Here is a 19,798-nt window from a genome sequence, read left to right as displayed (position 1 = left end):
TTCCAATCCAAGACCCTTTAAACAAGTGCCCATCTTTACTTCTGCCTCCCATCACATATAGATACAATCCAAATCTTATAACCACTCTAATCTACAACATATCCATCTGGCCTCCTCTCCACCACCTCCTCCTCTTTCTCTCATTGGAGCGGTAGGGAACGCATGCTCTGTATGCAACAAGCTCACCAATATTCATGACCTCCTCATTTCATGGCAACGGTCTTTTCTGAACATAAGAGAAATGTGGCTAACTCTTACAGACACTGCTGTCCTCTCGTATGTCTTCACTTTACTCACAAATCTTGGTTTTGCTCTATTCAAAACATAAGGTAATGTACATTTAAAAGTGAAGAAAAAATAGAATAGGAATCACAAATATTTTTCTTGTTTCTTCCTTTATTAGAAAAATATTCACATACTAAAATGCATACACAGGGAGGGTAGGAGACATGTAGGACATCACATGGTTACAAGTGAACTACAGCCATTTCACGCTCAAGGCACTTCATCTGGTTACTTGTGCAACAAGCTAACCAGATGAAGCACTTTGAGTGTGAAACTTGTAACCATGTGATGCCCTACATGTCTCCTTTCCTCCCCGTGTATGCATTTTTAGTATGTTAGTATTTTGTCTAATAACGGAAGAGACAAGAAGAATATTGGTGAGTGCCATTCTACTTTTTCTTCACTTTTAAATGGACATTACCTTATGTTTTGAATAGAGCACCACCACGGTATCACAAGTCCTAGTATGAATGATAAAGAAAAGGATTTCTGCAAGAGTTCAGGAAAAACAGACACAATTACCCACAGGCAGGAGCAGTGACCACTCAGTACCCTGTTCTTTTCCTTTTCACAAGAATTCTGATGGAGGAGTTGGCGTTCTCCTGTCAGACAACTGCTCCTTCAGCCCAATCTCACCTTTATCTCTTTAACTCCTCTTTAGCTCCTTAAGCCAAATTTATTTCCATCTTTAGAAGTGCACTACAACCGGATCTATGATCCATCTAACCTCCAAGTGGCTCTCATCTACTGACCCTCAGGCTCGGCCTCTACGTTTACTGACCACTTTACTACCTGACTTCTTCACTTCCTCTCATCTGACATCCCCTCCATCAACTTGGTGACAATTTGCTACTTCTAAACTCTTCCCTCTTAGCTACTATTTGGCCTCTCACAGTGGTCCTTTTCAACCACTCACAAAGAGGGCCACACGCTTAACTAAATTTTCACCCACCTCTGTTCCATATCCAACCTTTCTAATACTACCCACCTCCTATCTGATAATAAATTACTCACCTTCTCTACCATTCTGGCTTCAGCCACTCCTGCTGTTCACAATCCTATGGCTCATATAGGAATCTCAAACATTTGGACATCTTCAAACTCTTCTACTTCTCACTTGCATTTCCTCATGCAAGGAGATAGAAACTGCTGCCACCTCCTACAAGACAACAGTTTCTTCAGCTCGGAACTCTGCAGCCTCAATCACTCTCAATACAACCAGACACCCTAACTGGTAACAGTGTCAACTTTTAATCAACTTTGCTTCCCTCACTGATGAGAAAGTTTCTTCCATGCTGTCATCTCACAACTTGTATGCTTGACCCAATTACGCCAAATATTATCCTTAACCTCACCACTGCGCTCATTCCTGTTCTAACTCACCTCTTTAACCTTTCGAAATCCATTAGTATAGTTTCATCCTCCTATAAACATTCAACTATCACATCCATCCTAAAGAAGACTTCTCTGGACCTATCCTCTTTGCTATCACCCTATGTTACTTCTTCTGTTTGCTATAACAACTTGTCCATCTGGAACTATCCACCTACTTTTCCTTCAACTCCCTCAACTACAAACTACAATCTGGTTTCTGACCTAATCACTCCACTGAGACTGCCCTTACCAAAGTCTCCAATGATCGACTGGCTGCCAAGACAAAATAACATTAACCCACTGACGAATTGAGAGGGCTCACGGGCTGAGCCCTCTCTATAGCCAGTAAGGGTTTGCTGCATATTGCAGCCAATACTTACCTTTAACACCCGCAATCAGTGATAGCATGTTAGGATGTTTGTGTTAACCTGTCAATCACAGCCTGCGGCTTCAAAAAAGATTGTTGTTCCCTGTGACGTCATCGGGTCTTCCGAAGACTCGCTGCTATCTCATTTCAACCGATTCCTTACAATGTGCCATTTTGAATGAGGAGGAAAATCTCCATATACAGGCAGTCCCCGGGTTACATACAAGATAGGGTCTGTAGGTTTGTTCTTAAGTTCAATTTGTATGTAAGTCGGAACTGTGTATTTTATCATTGTAACCCCAACCAGAACTTTTTGTCATAAGAATCAGGATTAGCAATAAAGCTTCATTACAGACACCATTGGTAAATGTTATAGCTGATTATTGTAGCCTAGGACTAAAGTACAATAAATTACCAATATCCAGTGGTCCGTTTGTAACTAGGGAATGTATGTAAGTCGAGTGTTCTTAAGTAGGGGACCGTCTGTACTGCCAAACTCTAGTATGGCAGTATAAGGTAGGATCAATCAGACAACCTAGGGTTAAAATACTCTAGGGGGTCTGAAAAATAGTAAAAAAGAAACAATCTAAAAAAAAGTTTTAAAAAATTATATTTAAAACAAAAAATTTAAACCACCCCCTTCCCTAGAAGTTACATAACTATAAATAAACAATAAAAATAAACACATTAGGTATCACCGCTTCCGAAAATGCCCGATCTATGAAAATCTAATAACGTTTTTCACAACGTTTAGCCCTAACAGAAAATAGTGCTCAAAGTCCAAAATGGCACTTTTTTGCCATTTTGAAAAGAATAAAGTAGACATGTCATTTGGGGCGTACAGTGAAATCCTTAACCCGTTCACGACCGGTGACGTAACAGCATGCGCTGAGCCCTCTCCATAGCCGGTAAGTCTTTGCTGCATATTGCAGCAAAGGCTTACCGGTAACACCCGCGATTGGTGCCAGCACCGATCGTGGGTGTTTTCCCGCTGATCGCCGGCGGCGGCTTCAAAAGGATTGCGACGCTTGGGCGCCATGGTAGCCGAGGCTACTTCGGGTTAACCCATGCATTACAATGTGCTATCAGCACATTGTAATGTATGAGTAGTAAAATACACATATACTGCCATACTGTCTTATAGTATGGGATGAAGAGTTTAGCATTACAGTTATCCTTTCTGCCAAAATGATGAACATCATGGTGGGGACCAGGGGACACAGGGCCCCATTATAGGCATTACTGGCGTCCATCATATGATGAGTCCAATGTTATTTGTTTCTTTTTATGCTCCCACAAAATAATTCATATTCCTTCTCACAATTGTACTGACTTATACTTACCTCTTTGACCAGTAAGTGCTCAGCTTTTCGTTCTGCATCCTCGGGTACAGTAGAATACACCGTGTCAATACCAAGGGGAATAGTTTCCACCTGTAGATGTAAAATGGAGAGAGAGGGAAAAAAATTAGCAAGACATTTTCTATTTTTTTTTAATACATTCTTGCACATTTTTGACACTTCTATAACACTTTTTAAAGCTGTTGCATAATATGGTGCATTTGGCTACATTAATCTCCTTCCATATATTTTAAATTATGAATTCATGCTTTTCTTGCTTCTCCATATTGTTTCCATGATTATGATTTGTTGTCAGGGGAAAATCGTATTGTGTGTCACTCTACTGATCTATTTTTCAATTTTAGTAATACATAAGCATCTTTATTAAACTGTATCAGTGATAACACCAAATATATAAAAAGCGGTGAGAAATCTTCCCCCAGTTTCTTGGGTGTTTCCGGTTATAGCAGTAGCTCAAAGAGAATAGGAACCAACTCAGTATGTATAGAAGAATGCAGAATAGAAAGTGAAAGTTTTGTGGACTGCTTTTAACCCTTCAATCACCAAGCCTGTTTGGGTTTAAATGTACTGTATAATCAGTTAACACTGAGGGGTATTTGGTATTTGTACTCACACATTTAATTAGGGTTAAAGTGGATTATTAGTCCACAGACATGAGTAGCACGGCCTCCCGTAAAAAGTACATCTTAAGAAATCTCAGTAACTGTGAAGCCTTGGTGAAATCCACTAGGTTCCATTGCTACCATGTTATGAGGACTCATTATCAGTGTATTTAGAGACCTTTTTGGAACAGAACAACTGGTAGCTCCCAGGTTCTATGGACCTTCAACTGACAGATCCACAGCTCTGACTATCTCCATGTTAGTATGTAGCATAGTTAGTATATAACCAGCTAATCTCTAGTGCCAAGTGTCCAAACTACAACATAGACCCGCTTATTTATTGCAAAGTGTCAACACAGAAATTTAATTTATGATTTATACTCCCTTCTCTGTCACAATTTTCATGGATACCAGCACCTGAGGACACCAATAAAGCAGAAAATAGTCCCAGGTACAGCTGTCACTTTAAAATAGCTCTGTGCACAGCAAGTCCTGGGCTGTCTGGGACTGCAGGAAGATCCCTGGAGTCCTCTCTGGTGATGGCCTGAGCGCCCACAGAAAGGGCTCTGAGTGCCACCTCTGGCACCAGTGCCATAGGTTAGCCATCACTGCTCTAGTGCATAATGCCAGAATTCTAGAATAATTTGCACCTAAAAAGAATTGTGCCACATTTGTGTGCAGTTTTCCAACTTTTCAGGAAAAGGAAGAGGCATAATTAATTTGGAAGCAAGACCAACTAATAGCTGGTCTCAAGTACACTCTACAGTTGTACACTACTCTATATATGCAGCATGATTTATATGGTGCACAATACGACTGTGCAGTCTAACTCTGCAGTGGTTGATTCACTGATACTTTCATTAATCTCACTAACTCTCTCTGCTTCATGAACAGGATAAAGTGTGACTGATACAAGCACAAATGCTTACACAAAAGACACTCCTGCTACTAACAGGCCACAGTGCAGGAATACCAGGCAACCATGCCTCCTGACTTCCTACAAGGATCGAGTGACTGAGAAGATCCTCCAACAACATGAATACTAGTAGTGCAAATTTCCATGTTATATCACCACTTTATCGGAATCCCACAATAATCAGCCAAGCAGGACACCCTCTCAGGAAACAATAGCTAGATTAGGTTTACAATAAATAGAAACATGTGACTGAAGTCCTTTGCACATAAGAAATTTTTTAAAAATTAGAGCGTCCCTCAAGATATTTCCTCCTGCTACTCTTATAACACTTGCAAGGGGTGCAAGTGATGGGGGCCCAAGCTATAAACATTATTTTTTTTTCTTCACTTGGATACCATGTTTATTCACTAACCACATTGTCTATGTTGAACTGTAGTCCTGTCTAGTAATTATAGATGTTTTGGATGAGTCACTATGGTTTCCCGTTGCTCTTGTGATCAACATAATGTTTGAGTATTTGTGGTTTTCCATATGTGAATGGGATGCTTTCTATAGTATGTTATGAGAATATGTGATTATCAGGGACTTTTTACTTATGTGCTGTTACTGAAATTCATTCAATTGAGTGAAGAATTGTGGATGAGTCTTACAGTGACTAATTCCTACAGCGAGTGAGGCTTGTTCACATGGACCACTGTTAACCACTAACGAAAAATCTGTGGTTTCATGTTAGGCATCTATGGACAATTTTGATCACTGCAAGTTAGGGAGGGGTCTAGGCCTTGTAGATGGAAAGGTCACTAGGACCAAAACTTGTTTAAATCCCCAATAAAAAACGGGTAATCGTTGCTTATGTTGAACAATAGCAAAATGATTAATGAATAGAATATACAGGATGATGGATAGAATGTACATGATGATGGATAGAAATACATGATGATGGATAGAAAATACATGATGAGGGATAGAATGTACAGGTTGATGGATGGAATGTACAGGATGATGGATAGAATGTAAATGATGATGAATAGAAGATACATGATGATGGATAGAAGACATATGATGATGGATAGAAGACATATGATGATGGATAGAAGATACAGCATGATGGATAGAATGTACATGATGATGGATAGAGTGTACAGGATGATGAATAGAATGTACAAGATGATGGATAGAATGTACCGTACATGATGATGGATAGAATGTACATGATGATGGATATAAGATATGTGATGATGGATAGAAGATATGTGATGATGGATAGAAGATACAGGATGATGGATAGAAGATATGTGATGATGGATAGAAGATACAGGATAATGGATAGAATGTACATGATGATGGATAGAGTGTACAGGATGATGGATAGAATGTACAAGATGATGGATAGAAGATACAGGATAATGGATAGAATGTACATGATGATGGATAGAGTGTACAGGATGATGGATAGAATGTACAAGATGATGGATAGAAGATACAGGATAATGGATAGAATGTACATGATGATGGATAGAGTGTACAGGATGATGGATAGAATGTACAAGATGATGGATAGAATGTACAAGATGATGGATAGAAGATACATGATGATGGATAGAATGTACATGATGATGGATAGAATGTACATGATGATGGATAGAATGCATTCAGAGAAACCTTTTGTCCATTTTTATTTGTTTAAAAGCATGACCTGTGCTAGAGTTGGGGGCATGTTGTCCATTACTTCAATCATTTAATCCTTTAGCATTATTAAACAAATAAAAATAAAAATATTGCTCTAAAGTTCTAGGAACAATAAAAATTCCTGGTTGTGTACTATTTAGAGGTGCTGAAGCATCTTGACCTTACACCTCAGCTGCACCTCAGAGTCTTTAGTGCACTTGTCCGACAGAGCAAGGACTGATAATTACAGTACATTCAGTTTCAGGCAGGTGCATTTATAGTGGGATTCCCCAAGGTTTTTCAGTTTTGTATGTGCTATTACTTCGTATAAATATGCAAAAATATTTGATTCTAAGTAGCAAAGCTGTCATAACAAATGAGGTAAGACAGCAAAAAGCTCTTATTAGCAAGTTAAATTATATTCTTAGCATCTCAAGATTTGTAAGATGTTTCGAAGTAAACAACTTTATTTTATTCAAGTGTCAAATGAGAATAAAAACTACTGTATTGATGGTTGTTTTATACAAAATTCACCAGCATCTCAACCTCTCTTGGGGTACAAGAGTTTCACATGCATCAGACAGCCTAATCGCCATACCAAAAGCTTGTTATTCTGTAGAACTCCGGGAGAAGTTTAGTCAAGGTCATCCATCACTTTCAAAAAGTTGGTGTTTTTTGTTAAAGAGAACATGAAAAATGCAATTGTATCTGCCGGCAGCATCCTCAAGAGCCGGAGGAGCTGAAAAGTTTGATATATCGTTTTATGAGAAAGCATTCTGTCTATTTTATATTTTATTCCATTTTATAGTTTATTAAAGTCAGAAGAATTTTCAAAAACAAAAACAGAGGGCAGCCTGATTGAATAAGTTAAAGTGCCAGTGCTGTATTTCAATACAGCAAGCCTATCATACTCGCTAACTGCATGAAATGTCAACTCTCCTTTTACTAATCCATCCTATGTCCTATCTCCTATCAAACAGCAGATAGATACCAAGCTCCAGGCTTTTCTCCAGTCTTTTTCACCGTGGACCCTGTAAATAAGATGGCGGCCGATGGCTGGTTCAAGCAGCAGATTTTTTTATTTATTAAATTATTTATTAAATGATTTTATATTGTTCCCTTATAAAGAATGGCTGGACCATTATACAGTCTCTTTTACCTCTTGTGTCAACAACCTCATCCTCATAGTCTGTAAGCTCTTGTGAGCAGGGCCCTCACTCCTATTGCTCCGTATGACTGTTTGTTCTTTGTAATATAATATTATATTTGTATCCATGTCCCCCATGATTTGAAAAGCGCTACAGAATTTGATGGCGCTATGTAATTAAAGATTATTATTTTTTACTACTCAGTGCCACAATTCATTGGCAAAACAACAAAGCTCTAATACCAATCACAAGCCATGAGTGAATGAAGCCAATGCATATAGCAAGCACACGTCCAAATATAATAGTTTTGTGCATTTAGCCTTAGGCTACATTCACACTGCTGTATGGGGGACATATACGGTCAACATATATAGGGCGTATATATGTCCCCAATAGACGGCAATGGGCGCACGGCGCCGTATGAGAGCGATACAGTGCCGGACACGTGCGGCACTGTACCTTTCCATAACCAGGTTGGGATGCCACACCCAACATTTCGGATAATGAGCGAGGTGTGTGAAAATTGCTTGGACAGCCACTATTGAGACAGAGCTGTCAGTTTATGGCTGTCCTCTTTGTGCTAATCTACACTTACCATGTTATGGCCCCCTACTCCTGTTAACACTACTGGTTGGGAATAGAATACTTTTTTTCCTCTGATAAGGATTTTTTTTTGGAAATGTGTAAGAAAACCCCTTTACTGACCTATACTATACATAGGTTACAAACAATTACAGGCCAGAAAACCCCCTTAAGGCTACCCTTAAAGGGGTATTCTCGTCTGGGCATTCACATTCAGTTTCACTAATCTTCCATATATAAACATTTCTTCAATTGGATGTTAGTAAAAAAAATGTTCCTGTGTGAAGATAATTTCTCATAAATGTAGCCATGTTGTCCCTTAGAAACGAGATGGCTTCCTCGGTTACGACCACGTCACACTCTGGCAGCGGTGGCCAGACATGCGCTATTGAGCTCTGCCTGACCTCCTGGATTCAGCAATCATTACCACAGGATGGCTGTGGGACATACAGTAACTCCTGGACATTTCATATACAAAAACTTTTTGTTTATTTGTGAAATCCATCCAGCAGAGGTGGCCGTATCCGAGGAATCTATCTTGTTTCTAAGGGACAAAATGACTACATTTATGAGAAATTATCTTCACACAGGAACATTTTTTTTAATAACATCTAATGGAAGAAATGTTTATATATGGAAGATTTATCAAACTGATTGTGAATACCCAGGATGAGAATACCCCTTTAAGTCTTTCTCCTAAGAAGGATATAAAAAATAAGTACACATGCTGTATCCAGGATGGAATGACCTATGCATATAATGATACATTTGCTGAGTGCATGATATTTATCCTAATAGAGGTCAGAATGTTCTGGCTCCAAGGATCCTACAATGCTCTGCACAGATTGATTTTATATATTGATGGAACAGTGACTGATGCTTAAAAATAATGAGTTTAAACCCATTAAACTTCAATGCAGTCTTGATTATGTTGTGCATGAATAGATCTTTCCTCAAGTCAACAAATCGTATTTGCATTTGTCAAGTACTCAACCTTATTCTATTTTATACATCTCATTGTGGTGTGTGCTTGGCTTTACTGCCCCTGATATAAGAGATACAGAACTCATTTGGATATGTTAATAACATTCAACTCCTTGATACAAATTTCAGGAAACACCCTTTAATCCCATCTCTTTGCGGTACTTGTTAAAATGCTGCATGGAGGAAATGAAATATTAGTCGTTAACGCTGAATCCTGCTCTATGGTAAGAGAGAATACATACTAGAAGCAGCAGCATGGTCTCTTGGAGTCTTTCACTATTTCTATGCAGATACTCTTTCGTCAACTAATTTATCCCCCTTCCCTAGATTTGTACGAGTAGTATATGACCCAATCAGTCATATACTAGAAGAGTAGGAAGCTGGTAGGTGGAGAAATGTCTATTTTTATACATATATATTCTCCTAATTCTCCATTCACTAACAGCAAGCATGTTAGAAATTATATCATTACAAATTGTGCAGCTTAATCGTGCTTTAAAATGGAACATATGTATTTATAGAAATTATAGGAAGAGTAAAAATGGGGAAGAGATGGTTCCTTTATACGGAGCGCAATCATACAACTAGTGGCGTACCTCCAATGGAGTCAGGCCAGGCAGGTGTTATGTGGATTATGAGTCTTCTACTCCATCAATAGCACCCAGTGCCTGTTTAACCAGCCCTGTATTTGGATAGTCATCAGTATAGGATTGGGGACGGTCTTTCACCTGACCATGCAATGATCAACTATTTCGGTAACCTCCAAGCCCCAAACCTACACAGTAGACAGAGCAGGAAACAGAATTTTTCCTTCATTGCATTGAAGAGAACTGCCATTCCCTGGATTGGCTAATATACAATGGATGGTGTCTTCTGCTTATGGCTCTTTTCACTTCCCAGAGGCAGCAGAAAGAGCTGATTTGTGCAATAGGAAAAATATGGTTTTCTGAAATTTGCATTAATGGACATATTAAATGCATTCTACCACATAAAGCATACATGAATCAAAATGAGACCTTTTATCACCTTCACAAACTGCAACTTTCTGCATCATTTACTAGGCTCTGGTCCATTGATTCCAGCACAACTGGAATTTTTTTTTCTAGTCCCCAACATTACCAACCAAAAAATCTATGCCATTTGTACGCATATGCAAATTAGTCTCTTATTTAAGGTAAATGCCTCATTATCAAGTATCAGGGAAAAATCAGCCAGAGATAAACAAAGATAGAAGCCACATTAATCCTCAAGCAGTAGGATGGTATATAGACCCTAGGGTGCGGCACTTCCTGACTCGTCTTGCACCACTCAAGGCTTCATCAGGGATATGACTACTTGGCTCTGACTGCTCTTCTTTCTTGTTTGTTTGTCTTTTCCTCATCTGTAGTTATCATTTAGAATTAAGTAGGGACTGTCACCAAGTTACAGGCCACCTTCTAAGTAGGTAGGGAAAGTCTGGTGGGACACCAGTCTGTGTCCATCTTTGTGTTCCAGTCTTAAAATGTGCTAATCTCTTATTAGGACTCTGGATAGACCATTCACTCAAAGGCATTCCAAAACCTTAAACACATATGTTTACTTCCTTTTACCTCTTTGTATATATTATCTTCTACCATTAAAGTCATTTCCAGACTATCACAAAATAAAAGAATAAGACAATCCGAAGTGACTATAAGAAAAAGAAGAGGCATATCCACACATGGCACATTTTAAGTCACTCAATCTGGGATATTCTATGCAAAAACTAACTGCCATATGATGCAGTAAACTGAAAACATGGTAACAAATATATATATAATATAAATATATATACAAGGATGGTACATTCAGTATTTGCCCCAGGTTAAATGATTCCTAGCCCTGTGACTGGTTATACTTGGGAACACAATGCTCTTATACATTAGGCATTTTCTATACATCAGACTCTACTATAAATAATAAATAATATAGATTCAGTGATCAGCAACTAGAGTATCACCAGTAGACTGTATGCTGGTGGTGGCTTCTGTGCACAAAGCTAACCACAAGAACTTGGGTGATCTTACTCGGATATAGTCAATGTAGACATCTGACTACGGTGTGTCACAGGAAGAGGAAAGGAGATGTGGCCAAATGTGGTTAGGAGCTAAACACTATGTATCTGCCGTCTCTGCACACACAGGATACTTCTGTTAAAGTAGTAAGGTCAGGAGATTTTATTTTTTATATTAAAGGCGAATGGAAACATAAAACTTTTGGAAGATGAACGACAATCCACAGCAACTGTACTAAAAACCTAAAGATTAATAAGACCTCCCATTTCATGTCTGTTAGAGTGAGAACTTTTATCTCCATTAAAACAGCAATGGAGAGGAATACTATTCCTTGTTATTTCTCCTTGAAATGTCTGAATAAATTAAAATTGGGGCATCACCTAACCATCAGATCAGTGGAATATCTCTATACACACTGTCCAATCAGAGCAAACATTGTTAGACAGTGTGGGCACATAGCCTATTGGCAAGAAGAATGGTAACACCTAGTTCAGTGATGGCGAACCTTTTAGTGGCCAGGTGCCCAAACTGCAACCCAAGTCTGTGTGTCCACTGGGGAAGGGGAGGGGGGGTGTCAGTGTGTCCACAGGGGGAGGGGGGGTCAGTGTGTCCGCAGGGGGAGGGGGATCAGTGTGTCCGCAGGGGGAGGGGGATCAGTGTGTCTGCAGGGGGAGGGGGGGTTAGTGTGTCCGCAGGGGGAGCGGGGGTCAGCATGTTCGCAGTGGGGGGGGGGCAGCGTGTCCGCAGGGGGAGGTGGACAGTGTGGCCACTGGAGGGCGGCCCACGAAGGGGCCCACTAAGGCTCTGTCGCCCAGGGGCCCACCAAAATCTGGAGCCGACTCTGGACTTAGTTCTTCGCTTTCGCCAGCCTATGGTTAAATAGTTCTATTGCCTTCAGTAATTGTGGAACCTCAACACACCTGGCGATAGCGATGACTTATGTCGCTCCGTTGCTGCAGTAGTGTGTCATATAGTGGGTGGCTGCCTTTTTTCACAATGCCGTCAAATTTCCTAAGGCATCTGGTTTGCGAGACTTCCTCTAGAGGACGCAAGGACTCCCCAATAGTGCTCTGGCCTCCCTGGGTGACCTTGTTGAGCCGGTTCTTTTCTCTACTGTTTAAGCCTCCTCCCCAACAGACAACTATGGTGAACTATACGTTTGCCATCATTGTTTAAATCTAGTGTCCTATACTAGATTCATATTTTTAGTATAGGACAGTGGTCCCACATGGAAGCAGGACCCGTAGCATCATAGAAGACTACAATGCTGGAAGACTAGATCCCTGAAATTTCCTTCCAGTACTCAGAAAGTGGATTTACGCCATAAATCTGTTTTCTACATCCAGGTTGACAGTAAGCTGACATAAAATTGAAAGAGTTAGGCAAAAAGCGGCAGACTTGGTGGACATCAATCAGACACTTTTCAGACAATTTGACAACAGAAAACTGATGCAACTACAGTGATACTACTCTCCACACCAAATGTGCAGATTTTTGGGGACTTTACTTTCAAAAAGTTACAAATTCAATTCAGCCATTAAGACTTGAGATGCCTAAAATGAAACCACATTTATCAAGCTATCTAAGCCACCATAATGATGTGCGAGAAACAGTAAGAAGGATTTTTACCTGATAACTCCAACCCCCCCCCCCCCCCCCGTCCCCCCCGGGACCAAACGGTTGTTCACTTTTTATATGCAGATGGCTAAAATTAAATACCTGTAGCGCAAGAGCTGTGCCATTTTTCCTAGGATCGTCACCCCCTAATAACATCACACCATCAACAATACGATGAATGGTGGTGCACACATGCAGACGGTATTTAAATGCTGCTGTTGGCTTTCCTGCCAGCATTTAAAGGGTATCACTGGGGATGAGCCCTTTGGGTTCGGGTACCTGGACCTGAACTTGTTAAAGCCAAACCTGAAAGGGTCTGCTCAACCCCACAATAATAAAGGGAACCTGTGATCAAAAATTGGCCAAATAAACCACTAGCAGTATGTTGTCAAGCAGCTGAGCAGCTTATAGATTATGTTTCTTTTATGGCCTGGCATCATCCAGAAAATCAAAGTAAATTGGTTTTATGAAGTCAAGCAGAAGGAGAGTTTAACAATGAAGTCATTATTTCCCTGCCTTAGAACGCCCCCTTCACTATAAGTGATGGTCCTGTGTCCAGGGACATCATTGATCAGATCTCCTGAAGTCTGGCGCATGATGTCAATCACATGGTAGGAGGTGTTCAGAGGCAGGGAGAGCTTGACTTCAATGTTAAACTCTCCACCTCCCTGACTTTATAAATCCAACTTACATCTTAGTTGATTTTCTGGATGATGCCACCAAGTTGGGTCATGAAAAAACATGATCTAGAAGCCGTTCAACTGCTTGACAACATACTGGTAGTGGTTTATTAGGCCAATTTCTGATGACAGGTTCCCTTTAAGGCTACATTCACTTCTCGTTTAATGGTATCCATAGACATTTACTGGCAGACAGAGGCAACCTTAGTGAAACACGTTAACCCATCCCTGACACATCAGGAATCCGCCTTCTGTATTTTAAATGAGATATGAACATAACCTACGAATTCATAATGTATATCTGCGGACCTAATAGTCTGAACAATGGCCAATCACCTGTCCTGTGCTATATATATATTACTGGTGTTTTGTGGCAGAGAAGTGTAAGGGACAAGGTGTAACTTCCCCCACTGTCTTTCAACCTTACATTTAAGGTAATGTTCACCCCATGTTTATAGAGTAGGTGTCCAATGTATATGTCAAAAGTGCCCAAATGCTAAAATAGACCTACATATGTCCCTATCTTCATCAGGATAAATAGGGGCAGATTTACTTACCCGGTCCATTCGTGATCCAGCGGCGCGTTCTCTGCGGTGGATTCGGGTCCGGACGGGATTCCCTAAGGTAGTTCCTCCGACGTCCATCAGGTTGCACTGCTGCGCTGAAGTTCCCCGAGGCCCGCCGGAATGCCCTGAAGTTCACCGGCCTATTCCTAGTCAAGGTAAGTGCGAGTCCTGCGACACTTTTTAAAAAAAAAAGCGGTGGTTTTTCCGAATCCGTCGGGTTTTCATTCGGCCACGGCCCCTGATTTCCGTCTTGTGCATGCCAGCGCCGATGCGCCACAATCTGATCGCGTGCGCCAAAATCCAGAGGCAATTAAGGGAAAATCGCCTCAAATCGAAAATATTCGGGTAACACGTCAGGAAAAACGCCCCCATTCTGTCTATGGGAATTGCAGATTCATTACCTTTGTATCCATCATCTCACAGTGAGAAGGAAAAGGATGAAGAAAAAGACAGAACTCATAAAGCAGATAGATCAGAAGAGAAGCCCTCCTAGCTGCTGCAGGGGCACTCTTTAGGCCAGCGCTGATTGCTTTGTTTTCCTTGAGAAAGCACAGTTATTGTGGTGGATGATACCATTCACTGTTCATTCATAATAAATGAGCAGCCAAGTCATCTACAGGACTGGATAGCTCTTTCTCTAACATTAAGCATTATAACTCAAGCTCCACAAGTAAATCTTTGAGAAAAGACACTGCCACACCAGAAATGTGTTAAATCTTTAACTTCAGCACAAGCTAGAATGAAAAGAACTAGAGTGATGGAAAACTATATATATCATGACTATTTACCTGATGGACACTTTGGGGCAGATTTACTTACCTGGTCCATTCGCGATCCAGCGGCGCGTTCTCTGCGGTGGATTCGGGTCCGGACAGGATTCATTAAGATAGTTCTTCCGACGTCCACCAGGTGGCGCTGCTGCACTGAAGAGCATCGGAACGTGCTCAAGTTCACCGGCCTATTCCTAGTGAAGGTAAGTGCAAGTTCCGCAACACTTTTTTTTAAAATGCAGCAGTTTTTCCGAATCCATCGGGTTTTCGTTCGGCCACGCCCCCCCATTTCCGTCGCGTGCATGCCAGCGCCGATGCGCCACAATCCGATCGCGTGCGCCAAAATCCCGGGGCAATTCAGGGGAAATCGGCGCAAATCGGAAATATTCGGGTAACACATCGGGAAAACGTGAATCGTGCTCTTAGTAAATGACCCCCTTTATGTTTCTACTACACTTTTCTTTTGCTATATACATTGTTCTTTTGTAAGCGGCATTGAACACATACCATTGTTTTAGAAGTTTATTAAAGGGGTTGTCCGAGTTTTGGAAAAAAAACTATAGGTGGCCGGGAGCGGGCTGCTTAAAACAATAAAGATGTACTTACCTTCTGGTGCCCTCCGGTATCCAGCGCTGCTGTCGCTCCAGTCCGGGCGCCATGTAAACAAACATGGCCGCCGGAGCAGCGCTGCATTCAGCTTCCGGCCGGCCGTGGCCGGGTACGCCTATCCGTCCCTATACACTGCATTGTGTATGGGGGCCGGAAGGTTGTCTGGTCCGGCCAGAATCTGAGTCCAGCGCTGCTCCAGCGGCCATGTTTGTTTACATGGCGGCCGGACCGGAGCGACAGCAGCGCTGGATACCGGAGGGCACCGGAAGGTAAGTACAGCGTTATTGTTTTAACCAGCCCGCTCCCGGCCACATATAGTTTTTTTTTCCAAACTCGGACAACCCCTTTAAAGAATAAAAACTGAATGTCTGAAAAATGAACTCTCTTGTCTTTTGTCACTACTTGGGGTTTCTGTGCTACTGTACTCTGCTGAGATTTTGCTGTGAGTCTGACCTTACAATTTATACCTCGGCACTATCTTGGTTATTGATTTGGTTTGTCTGACTTTGCCTTGTCATTGTCTTTCTTACCGTGCACTTATCCAGAATAGGGACCTGCGCCCAGTTGTCACTTGCGGTTTAGCACAGGTCCGGCAAGTAGGCAAGGAAAGAGGATGTAGGAAACTCAGGGTTCACATTTCTTATCTGTTTTGACACTAAATTATATCACAGTGACATTTGACATATTCTTTTCCTTATGGCACACATAGAGATGCAGTACATAGGCCCAGATTCAAACTTCATGTGTGTGAGAGTTCATATAGGTGGATAGGGATTTATATAATACTTTTTGTACAATGGTGCTGGCTGTAGAAACTGTCACACATTACCTGCCTCTACACAGTCACTTTGCTATGGAGATATCCAGGGTAATATGCTCACAAGTAGCTTTATTGGATTTATTAGGCTGCAGGACATCTGCAAATAAATCTTTCCTGTCAACAAACTATAGACTGATATTTTCAGATATATACACAAGTGTTTTAGATACTGAAAGCATATACAGAAAAGTACAAGAGAATCTTTAACCATCTCTACCAATTAACATCTTTAGAAATGTTCTGCTCCACTTCTGACAATTTCTTCTCTAGACCATAAAAATCCTGAGAAAAACCGAGAAAACTTATTTTCATAATTCCCAGAATCCCTTAGTGGAGTATTAATGGCTATAAGTCTCCACATGCCTACAAGAAGGTCTTAACTGACAAACTCTCTATAGAGAGAACTTTTACTCCCTGACTCCAAATGAAGACTAGAACAGGCAGTGTATGGACAAACCTCTTTGACTAGGTGAATGTTAACACCCTGTTTCTAATTTTCAGGTGGAACATAGGGACAATGTGAAGCGGAGTTTTAATAAAGAATATCACTGGGAATACAAGTATTTATGAAAACAAGACAGTATGCTTGGCCTATTGCAGAAGGTAGCCAACCAGGAAGCATCTTAAAGGACACCTGTCATCAGGTCTGTGTCACTAGCCCTGTCTGCACTACCTGTTGGAGCAGCTCACAAGGATCCCATCCCAGCCTTTATCTAGTCAATTCATACATTAATCATTGCAAAATCATCTATTCCTTATTATGTAAACGAGGCTGGTCACATGGTCTGAGGCAGTGATGTCATCCCTGTTACCCCTCCCATCCCCTCCCCCTGCTCATGTCTGTGTGTAATGTATAGTAAAGCATTGCTAGTGTCTGCTTTATCTGCTGCCTGTGAAAGACACTACACCAGTATCTGATATGCTGTGTTGTCCTATACACAGGTCTGCATCCTGTAGTAGTTGTATCTCATATACACAGGCTGCAGAATCGGGAAGCACACAGAGGAGCCAGCGCCAAGAGTGTCACATCATTATACAGGCAGTCAGTCATGTGTATAGGTTTATTTCATACACACAGGCTGCAGGGGGCGCCAGCACCAGGAAGTGCATAAAGGAGCCAGCACCAGGATTGTCACATCATTATACAGGTTTTCAGTCATGTGTATAGTAGCATCTCATGCACACACACACAGGCTGCAGGGGGCGCCAGCACCAGGAAGCACATAGAGGAGCTAGCACCAGGAGTGTCACATTATTATACAGGCTGTCAGTCGTGTGTATAGAAGTATCTCATACACACACAGGCTGCAGGGGGCGCCAGCACCAGGAAGCACATAGAGGAGCTAGCACCAGGAGTGTCACATTATTATACAGGCTGTCAGTCGTGTGTATAGAAGTATCTCATACACACACAGGCTGCAAGGGGCGCCAGCACCAGGAAGCACATGGAGGCGCCATTACACCATTATACCTCACACCATTATACAGGCTGTCAGTCATGTGTATAGGAGTATCTCATACACACAGGCTGCAGGGGCACCAGCACCAGGAAGCACATAGAGGAGCCAGCACCAGGAGTGTCACATTATTATACAGGTTGTCAATCATGTGTATAGGAGTATCACATACACACAGGCTGCAGGGGGCGCCAGCACCTGGAAGTCCATAAAGGAGCCAGCACCAGGAGTGTCACACCATTATACAGGCTGTCAGTTGTGTATATAGGCGTATCTCATACACACACAGGCTGCAGGAGGTGTGGCCACCAGCACCAGGAAGCACACGGAGGAGCCATTACACCATTATACCTCACATCATTATACAGGCTGTCAGTCATGTGTATAGGAGTATCTCATACACACAGGCTGCAGTGGGCACCAGCACCAGGAAGCACCTGGAGGAGTCATTACACCATTATACCTCACAACATTATACAGGCTGTCAGTCATGTTTATAGGAGTATCTCATACACACAGGCTGCAGGTGGTGTGGCATACAGATTTAGCTTAAGTTTACAGCCATGTAGATGAAAAATAAAGGGGTAGGGGCAGCTAATGAAAATATATTTAGTTCTGGGGGTTAATTTAACCTGACAGGTTCTCTTTAGGAAAATTTGACCACATTTAAAATGTCAGGCTACTTTTCATTTTGGGAGACACAGCAGTTGGACCCTTGGTAGTTGGACATTGATATTACAACATATGCTAGTAATGTGTATTTAATGTCTGTTTATGACAACCCCTTTAATTTTCTCCTGCACTAAATAGTTTATTCCCTAATGTCATAGCATTGTATGCTATGAGCTGGTATTAAGCAATTGTCACTCTGAAGCCTTCAGTATATGAATTTAATATGATCCTGTGATATGTAAGTCACATTTGCTGTACTTATGCAGGAGGCTGCTGAAATACTTAAGAGTTAACTTGTTCTCATTATTTTGAGGCAATACCTGCCAGAAATGGCCATATGTTCCATTGTGGAAACGTGACATTTCTATCCAATACAACCAGCCAGGATTCCATATGAAAAGAATCTTCGTAGCACATAATTTCAACATTTATATTTCAAAAATTATACACAGTTATGGTTTTCTAAAACGTTTAAAGTGATCTACATCTTGGGATTGTTCCATAACGCAGCCTGCATCTCATTTCAGTAAGTGCAGTTATACACATTACTATATGTTTGGTGGTTGCCTAGATATACAATAAGTGGGTGCTAAGTAAGAAAAGGTGTTACAGTCATTAATAGAGGCTACTAATTTAATTTTTTTTATTCATTATTATTTATTATTGATCCTAAGTGTGTGCTAAATCATGTATTTTGTGGTATTTTTATATATTTATTGATGTGAATATGTGTGCTTTCATTTTATATGTCATGAAGTTTATATGGACATTTCCACATTTCTTTTTATTCTTTCTAGTTTTCACCATCGATTGGGGCATCTGTAAGGTTTGATCAGACTCAGCAGCACTGATAATTCCCTACAGACCGGGGGGGGGGGGGGGTTGTTTAAATGACCACTGGGTCTAAAGAAGCAGCGGCAGTGTTGGGTCTGCTACTTTCTGCACAGCGCTGCTTCAGGGCCATGCAGTGAGGAGCAGAGAAGCAGAAACGTTGGAAAACCGCTTCTGCCTTCTTCCTAAGGCTTCCAGTTGTCTCTGACAGTAGGAGACCCAGCTGTAGAAACAGCTTTAGAGACTTCTTTTGTCAATGGACAGTCAGGTATGAGTTAAAAAGTATCGCCAACACAATGAGAATAACGTAACTCAAACATTTCTGTGTGTTATCCAGTATTAAACATGATTTGTTTGCAATATGTTTCAAAATGCAAGGCAAACACATAGTTTCAGTGGCCTAAAAATGTACATTTAATATTCTCATGTAGCAGTAGCTGGGCCCCCAAAATCAAT

General features: G+C 41.1%; 1 protein-coding gene across 10 annotated transcripts in view; it reads right to left on the bottom strand.

Annotated features, from left to right (window-relative positions):
* Positions 1–19,798, bottom strand: part of DOCK10 (dedicator of cytokinesis 10) — a 180,824-nt gene that overhangs the window by 88,039 nt on the left and 72,987 nt on the right. For all 10 annotated transcript variants that reach the window (XM_072143057.1, XM_072143060.1, XM_072143053.1 and 7 more), the window contains one exon: positions 3,370–3,459. In XM_072143057.1, coding sequence (XP_071999158.1) covers positions 3,370–3,459 — 90 coding nt within the window. The remainder of the gene's footprint in view (positions 1–3,369; positions 3,460–19,798) is intronic.

The sequence above is a fragment of the Engystomops pustulosus genome, chromosome 3, assembly GCF_040894005.1.
Source record: "Engystomops pustulosus chromosome 3, aEngPut4.maternal, whole genome shotgun sequence".
In the NCBI taxonomy this organism is placed as follows: domain Eukaryota; kingdom Metazoa; phylum Chordata; class Amphibia; order Anura; family Leptodactylidae; genus Engystomops; species Engystomops pustulosus.
This window is presented reverse-complemented; position numbering and strand designations above follow the sequence as displayed.